We start from the raw sequence: 8,248 nt of genomic DNA, 5'->3' as shown, positions 1-8,248 counted from the left end.
TTGAAGGCGTTATTTTATCATCTCGTTGCAACGCACAAACCCTTTTTTGCTAGTAATAAATAATAATAATAATAGCACCTTTTCTCTTTGGATGATCCATTGACAACGGATTTAAGATAAGACTTTCTTGTCAGTCAGGATACATGGTTTGATGGACACGTGGCTAATGCTGCTCTTCTTTTTTTGAGAGAGAGCGACGATGTGCAGCTGTGCCCCCGACCCCGAGAGGGGAGGGAAGGGGATAGCGCGTGGCGAGGCGACCGGGGGGCGGGCGGGCGCGAGAGATCCGTGAAACCGGGCACGGGAACCACGTCCACTCGTTCCGGGGCGCCTCCGCCTCTGTTTATTTGGGCTCTGGCTTCCACTCCACTCCGCCCTCCCCGCGCGGCGCCCATCCCGACGCTTCGCCACCGCCCCCCTCTCCCCTCCCCCCTCCCTAGAAAACGACGACGCGATCGCCGCCCCCGCCACCTGCTCGACGGATTGCCCTGGAGGAGGATGACGACACCCATGGCCTCGCTCGACCCCTCGCTCGCCACCGCCGCCGCCAGGCCGCGCCTCGCCGCCCTCCCGCCGCCCTCCGCCGCGGCCGCGCTGCTGGTACCGCGGAGTGGCGCCCTCCTCCCGGCAAGGCGGCGGCGGAGCGGCAGGTTCTCGTGCCGCGCGGGGTCCGCCCCCTCGGAGATGTATGTAATGCCTCCTTGCCTCTTCTTTTGTTTCCCTCTCGTAATCCGTCAGTGTAATTTCGTAAGGCCCTCGTCTCGGGTGGATGGGGTGGGGACGGAATCTCTCTTCTTCTTATGGAAGATGATGACGATTTCAATAGGTTGCTCGGCCATCATCTCATGACTCAGAGCCAGCAGCCGTACTGAGCACACATGTACCACGGCGGCCAATGGCGCCACAAAGAGTACAGAGATGTAGCACAACCACGGAAAACCGATCTAGTGCACTTCGATCCTAAGCCGGCATTGCCATTCATGACCCTGTCAATCAAACCAACCACCCATCCAGGTGTAAATTAAATGCAGTTCCACACAAACTCAGGCTGAGAAATTCAGTGTTTCTGAAAGTGGCATGCAAGATATTTCCCATTCTAGCATTTTAGATACTGAATAAGCTGAATCTGATGCGCTGGGCCATCCTGTCAGTCACTGTACTGTTTTTTTTTCTCCCTTCACAATGCTTACATGTCTATCTGGCATATGCGAATTGAGTAAAATTGACAAACTGAAACAATTCACCTTAAATAGTTCTCTGCACAAATGCAGCTTTGCAGTTTATTACCCATTTCCATTTTCTCGATAATTTGGCGATGCAGCTTATATGTGTTTCTGTTTACTGCAGAACAAAGGAGAAAAACAGAGCCGATCCTTCAAAGTCGGGTTCGGTGCTGCTCCAGGTTTGTTTACAGCACCAGGTTAAGTATGGTGAGCATGTTGGTATCATAGGTTCAGCAAAGGAGCTTGGGGCATGGAAGCAACACGTCAAACTGGATTGGTCAGAGGATGGCTGGGTCTGCCAGCTGGAGCTCCCTGGCGAAGCAGCTGTGGAGTTCAAGTTTGTGATAGTTTCCAAAGGGGGAAATGACAAGACGTGGGAGGGTGGTGACAACCGTGCCATTCAGCTGCCAAAAGGTGGTACACTTGATATAGTGTGCAACTGGGATAAGACAGAAGAGCCTTTAGGTCCTTCGGGAACACCAAAGGTTGATAGAGCACCCAAACATGCTGCTCCGCAAACGGTTGGAGATGTTTCAGCTGCCAATTTAGCACCAGAGACTGACTCGAGCTCATTTGGTGGGCAATGGCAAGGTAGCGAAGCTGTTTTCATGAGGTCAAATGAGCATGGGAATAAGTCGAGTGACAGGATGTGGGATACAGCTGGGCTAGGTGGAATGGCACTGAAATTGGTCGAGGGTGATAAATCATCTAAGAACTGGTGGCAGAAGGTAAGTTGGCTTGATTTGTTTTTGACCCTGTCAAAAAGGTCTAGTATTCCATATTCTGTTATTCTAAAAAGTGAAAGCTCAACACTGAAATTTAAATATCGACAGATGGAAGTGTATGGTACTTTCAGGACCCCACCTGAGCGGATGCAGCAATGTTGTATAGTTGCTAGCTATCTGTTTCCCTTTTGGTAGTGGTTGTCACAACTGAAAGCATCTCTTGTGAATATGTTAAAGAAAAACTGGTTTATGTCTCTAAGCACCTCCCTAAGCACCTTGCATTGTACAAGGCCTAAGGCTCCCACGTTGGTCACTGTTGTCTTTAAATATTTAACCTTTCTTTTATGAAACTAACAAAAGATAACAATCAGTGGATGGTGAAGTCCGCACCCTGTTACTTGATGTCTTTTTAGAAAGATTACATTCAATGTAATGCTAATAGCTTCTTTTAATAAGTGTTTTTTTCTTGCAGTTAGATCTTGTTCGTCGGCTTGTGTCAGAACCTGTTGATGATCAAAGTAGATTGGAGGCTCTTATATGCTCTGCTATTTATTTAAAGGTTTCTCCAACTGCACTTTACTATGCTATTTGTCATTATAATTCTTGGAAAATTATTTTTCCCTTGTAAAAACATTCATCCGAAAACATACAATCTGCTATTTATTTAAATCTTTCTTGAAATGCAGTTTAATATGCTATTTGTCAGCATTTTCCTGGAAAACTAATTTTGTTTTGTAAATTGTTAATCTGAAAACAGAGACTGATAAAAAGTATATTAATATATTTTTAATTGGTTCACTCTATTGCAGTGGATTTATACAGGTCAGATATCTTGTTCCGAAGATGGCGGTCACTACCGACCCAACAAACATGCTGAGATATCGAGGCAAATTTTCCGTGAACTTGAAAAGATGTACTACACAAAAGGCATATCACCTGAGGTTTGCTCTTCCCATCACAACTGTTAGATAACCATCATCATCTATTCTAAGTATTTAACTATCTATAATTTTGATCACTGTGCCCTTAGTTAAGATGAACTAGTCTGACTTTGTTACTGTTATATAATTCTTTTGCTAACAATGTAATGCTTAAGGTTAATTAAATTTAAATGTGCAACCTAATACTCCCTCCGTCCCAAAATAAGTGACTTAACTTTGTAGTACTTACTAGTTATCAATTATTTATCACTTTCATATTTTCATGTACATTCGTGCAGGATGTGCTTGTGATTCGCAAGATTCATCCTTGTTTACCTTCGTTTAAGTCGGAGTTTACTGCCACTGTCCCTCTAACACGAATTCGTGATATTGCTCATCGCAATGACATCCCACATGAGCTCAAGGTGATGATCTCTTCCGAGAGTATAGAGTAACTTACCATCGGATTATTTGCAACTCACTCCATCTTCTACTGTCAACAGCAAGAAATCAAGCATACCATACAAAACAAGCTTCACCGAAGTGCTGGCCCTGAGGATCTTGTTGCTACAGAAGCCATGCTTACTAGGATTACAAAGAATCCTGGAGAATACAATGGCGCTTTTGTCGAACAATTCCAAATATTTTATAGCGAACTAAAAGACTTCTTTAATGCCGGCAGGTTGTCTAACTCTTTATTTCCCATATTTTCTACTTCCAGAATATCTATTTGCTAAACTAAACTAATGAAACTTTGACTCTTCCTGAACTTTTTGATCCTACTGAAAGATATTGACATCAGCTCGGAATTTCTAATTCCTGACCTATTGCGTTTAGAAGTATTGATACAGAAATACAATTTTGATAGTGATAAAGAATTAAGGACAGAAGATTGCACCCAAATCAATAAACAAAAAATTAATGGCAGAAAACTTCTTTTTTATAATATGGTAGAAGACTTGTATGTCCTTAGGAACCGTATGGAACTGTTCCATAAAACGTAAAAAGGAGCTGCCCAGAAACAAGAGAATAGAAGATTTACTGCAGTTATTCTGGTAGTAAGTATTTCATATATTTACCATGATACTAACAAAGTTATAAACAATAATTCAAGATGAAGCACAGTGGCATAAATTGGAGCTAGTAAAAGATATCATTATAATTTAAAATATATATTGACCCTACCTGCTTTGATGTGCAAGTAAGAATCTACAATACTAAATGTTAGTACTTGACTAATGTATATTAGATGTGTAGTATGTACTGCTAGAGTGCTAGTTTTCGCGCAACCTTGAAGCTAAAAGAGACAATTCGATGAACAATTATAAAAGCAGCCCCTTCACTGAGCATCAAATGTTTTCTGTAGCAATGAACACTTATCTGATGGTCATCAAATGGTTTTGTATAGGAATGATAAAATAAAATTCATTTTAATGCATGATATGTAACATGGTATTTGGCAATTCTGCAGCTTGTTTGAACAACTGGAATCCATCAAGGAGTCTTTGAATGATTCTGGCTTAGAAGCATTGTCATCATTTGTCAAAACCAAACAGGTAAATTTTACTAAAAACAGTGATTTTTCGTTGTTTCATATTTCAGCGTGTTATACAAGCTAATACTGGCACTTCACAGTTTTCAATAATTCAGGCATATTTCTGTGCTTTCTTTTTAAATTCAAACATTTATTCCCTCTGATCATCTAATATAAACAAGCAAACAATGTTTAGAAATGTGAATTATGTTACCAAGTTCTGCATGACGTCATTCTATATGTTTGCAATTGTATAGGAAGCATCTAACTCCAGCTTGTTTCAATGGCGTTCACGATGCACTGCAGTCTTGTGAATCTGAATACCTTCATAAGATATGATGCTTACATCTACGTACTCAGTAATAGACTGTCCTTACTAGCTTATTGTGTGTCATGATAGTCCACTTTCTACCATTTCAGTTGTAGAATGGTAGAATGGACCCATTGCTTCAGTTATCATGCATCATTCGTATATTGTCTCATGGAAGTTCTTTTATCGAGTATTTTCAGAGTTTGGACCAAGTGGATGCTGCGAACATTCAAGTTGTGATGAAGACCTTGCAGTCATTGTCTTCATTGAGATCAGTTCTAATGAAGGGCCTTGAAAGTGGCCTTAGAAATGATGCGACTGATGCCGGTATAGCAATGCGACAAAAGGTTATTTGATCGAAACACAACTCAGAAAGTTTGTTCAAATTTGCTGCATACATTTTCAATTATATTTACTTATTGAAGTTCTGCAGTGGCGCCTTTGTGAGATTGGTCTTGAGGATTATTCTTTTGTTTTGTTAAGCAGGTAATGAATTCATTAGCTTAAACCAAATTTTGCACTTTCTTACAAATCATATGATGTTTTTTCAATGCAACGTTATTGATTTGGTCTTCTTCAGTTATAGAGTAATTTGCAGAACTGTAGAATAAAGGGCTATTTGTATCATTGAGCTACAAGTCACAGAACAATTTTGACAGCACTGTAGAATAAAGGGCTATTTGTATCATCAAGCTACAAGTTGTATCGTGTATCATAACTCGCAACTGTTCTGACCATCCTGACAACCATCGCCCACACGCCACCCTTTCAAGCGTTGTCTTCAATTGCTGCACCTAGCCACGTCCTCAGGCCCCTCCCACCCCATGCACCAATGTAGTCCTGGGCCAGGGGCACACCAAATTTAAGGACCAAGCCCACCTACTCTTCTTCCTAGGAAACCATTCGCTTCATTCCCACCTCTCATACCCTACCCACGCAAATGGAAGGTACACCCTGAGCTAACACCTACCCCATGAGGGAGGATGTCTTACTGGCATTCCTGGAGGGAGAATGCAAGGTTCTGGAATTGCTGGTCCTGTAGTACAGAATGCTAGCGATTCTGCCATTGCCATCGTGCATTCCATCTCGAGGTTGCGCTGTATTTCCAGGAGGGAGGAGAATAGGAGATGTTGTGGGCTTGTTTCTGGGTGTAACATATCATCACCTGCTTATTGAACCAGAGCCGATGGCAGTACATGGTAGCCTGTCAGGCACCTGTCCAGCTTAGCTAGACATGCACAATACTTCAAGGGCACGCTGGAAATCGAGTTGGCTTATGTAAGTTAGTTCAGAATATGGTTAATCTGGTTAGCTATCATATCTCTTAGCTAGATATGGTCATTAGCAGCACCAACTTAAAGATGTTGTCATCAGCTGATTGCTTGGTAAGAAATAATCAAATTCCCTTTTGGTGAGCCAAAGTTAACAGAGTCCGCTGTTACAGCCAGGAACAAGTTCTGCCGTTGCTGGGGCAGCGACACCTTGCGTACACCATGTTGTTATCCGATGTGATCAAAGCCTGAGATCCTCATTCTTCCCTGCTGTTGACCCCCTTCCACTAAAGCTATAACACTCGCTGTATAGAAATGAAATAACCCAACGCTTCTGATTCATTTTAGTATAAGGTACGCTGGTAGGTAATCAACATATTGTCTTGTACTTTGTTTAGCTCACTTATGTTAATAGATAAATAACACTGTCACTTATGTCTTGTATGCTGGAATGGTACCAACTGCTGCTAATTTATTTTGTAAGTTGTTTGAGTTTATTTGCCTGGCTATGTTAACATTTTGAGTTGTCAGAATAAAGGATCTACCGATGTAAACTTAGATTCTTCTTCTGGAGATACATTGAGTTTATTTGCTTTGCTCTTGTGCCATAACAGATATATCAATGGTCTTGAAGCTTCAGGTGGATCAGCTTCACTTGCACAATGTGTGGCTGGAAATACAAGTGTATGGGACGATACCCTTGATGCCCTTATTATTGGCGTCAATCAAGTTGGCTTTTCAGGTTGGAAGCCAGAGGAATGCATTGCCATAGGGAACGAGCTTCTTTCTTGGAAGAAGGAAGGTCTATGTGAAAGTGAAGGTGCCCTTTTCTTCTTTAACATCTATCGTGAATGTTTCACCCTTTGTATGTTCCTGTTATAGTTAGGAGTGTCCTGAAAGCATGTCATGTTTATAGGCAGTGAAGATGGCAAGTATATTTGGGCACTAAGACTTAAAGCTACACTTGATAGAGCAAGGAGATTAACGGAAGAGTATTCTGAAGCACTTCTTTCTGTATTCCCTGAAAATGTCAAGGTGAGAGTTTTGCCCAGTGAATGTGTCCTCTGCCTACCGCTTGATGGATCAGAACTGCATGGTTTGTCCTATACTGGTTTGTCAGACCACCTGATTAGAATGTTAGTCATGGACTAATGGGTAATTCGGGTTAGAGAAATTTTGAACTCCTGGAGTATTTGGTTTCTGGAACCACCCCATCATGGGATTACTATCTCTTGATTTTGGCGTGATGATCTCATTCCCCATTTTACTACTAACTTTATGCTTGTGGGAGATGGGCTGGAGCCATTCCTTAAACTAAACAAATGCACAAGGAAAGGGTTGGCCAAACCAAACACCCTAACCTTTATATACATTATGTAGGGAAAACAATTGCTACCCAAAATATTGGCCATCTTGGTTGTCCATCGTTGTCCCTAATTTTTGCCTCCTGTTTTCTCTTTTGTTCTGTTTTTGCCGTTGACATTACTATTTGTTAGCGTGACCGCTACTTCCTTGCCAGTCTTTTCCAAAAAGAATGCCGCTTAAGGAAGTTGCATCCATGACACACTCCAACTAACTGAGCTTGTAAATTTTGGTGCTTCACCAATAGAAAAGTGGACTCTGTTATCACAAACCTTAAACATTTTGTGACTGTCTGCTTCTGTAGGTCCTTGGGAATGCCCTTGGAATACCAGAGAACAGTGTGAGAACTTACACCGAGGCTGAAATTCGTGCTGGGTAATCCTTTTTTTCTCTTCCAAATCACAGTAGTTTATTGTTGCATATAATCCTGGCAATCCTAACTTCTTATGTACTTTCTAGTGTTATTTTTCAGGTCTCCAAACTTTGCACTGTACTTTTGAAAGCTGTTCGAGTAGTAATTGGATCGTCCGGCTGGGATGTTCTTGTTCCTGGAGTAGCCCATGGAGCCCTGATACAGGTATCTTCTGGAACTATGCAGGAAAGCAGAAAGATTCTTGCGATAAGCTTCCGTATGTTTTGCTGCCATGTTGGCATGATGTTGTTACTTAGGAAAATACTACTGTTTTGAGGGGGAAAAAACCTGGACACTTATTTTGCAATGCAGCAGGTAGTTAATCCTATTGCTACTTACATACTATGATCCATGCCATTGGAAGATATCATTTGTGCTATGGGCCAGCTTGTATCTGAATACTGTAGCCTGCTGCAATTTAAAGCCCTCCAGCAGGGAGCCACCTGCTCTAGGCTAGTGCACTTCCAATCAGGTTCAGATGAGTTGAATGC

General features: G+C 41.9%; 1 protein-coding gene across 1 annotated transcript; it reads left to right on the top strand.

Moving 5' to 3' along the window:
- Positions 1-254: 254 nt before the first annotated feature.
- LOC125520430 (phosphoglucan, water dikinase, chloroplastic-like) lies at positions 255-8,048 on the top strand. Its single transcript, XM_048685344.1, has 13 exons — positions 255-686; positions 1,348-1,951; positions 2,421-2,507; positions 2,758-2,889; positions 3,168-3,293; positions 3,372-3,550; positions 4,340-4,424; positions 4,913-5,059; positions 5,146-5,198; positions 6,598-6,803; positions 6,900-7,018; positions 7,650-7,720; positions 7,805-8,048. Exons 1-13 carry the CDS (start codon positions 499-501, stop codon positions 8,031-8,033), a joined length of 2,226 nt encoding a protein of 741 aa, XP_048541301.1. The 5' UTR covers positions 255-498; the 3' UTR covers positions 8,034-8,048.
- Positions 8,049-8,248: the final 200 nt, after the last annotated feature.

Source organism: Triticum urartu, chromosome 7 (assembly GCF_003073215.2).
Source record: "Triticum urartu cultivar G1812 chromosome 7, Tu2.1, whole genome shotgun sequence".
Classification (NCBI taxonomy): Eukaryota; Viridiplantae; Streptophyta; class Magnoliopsida; order Poales; family Poaceae; genus Triticum; species Triticum urartu.
Note: the sequence above shows the minus strand (reverse complement) of the source record. Positions and strands in the feature narration are given on the sequence as shown.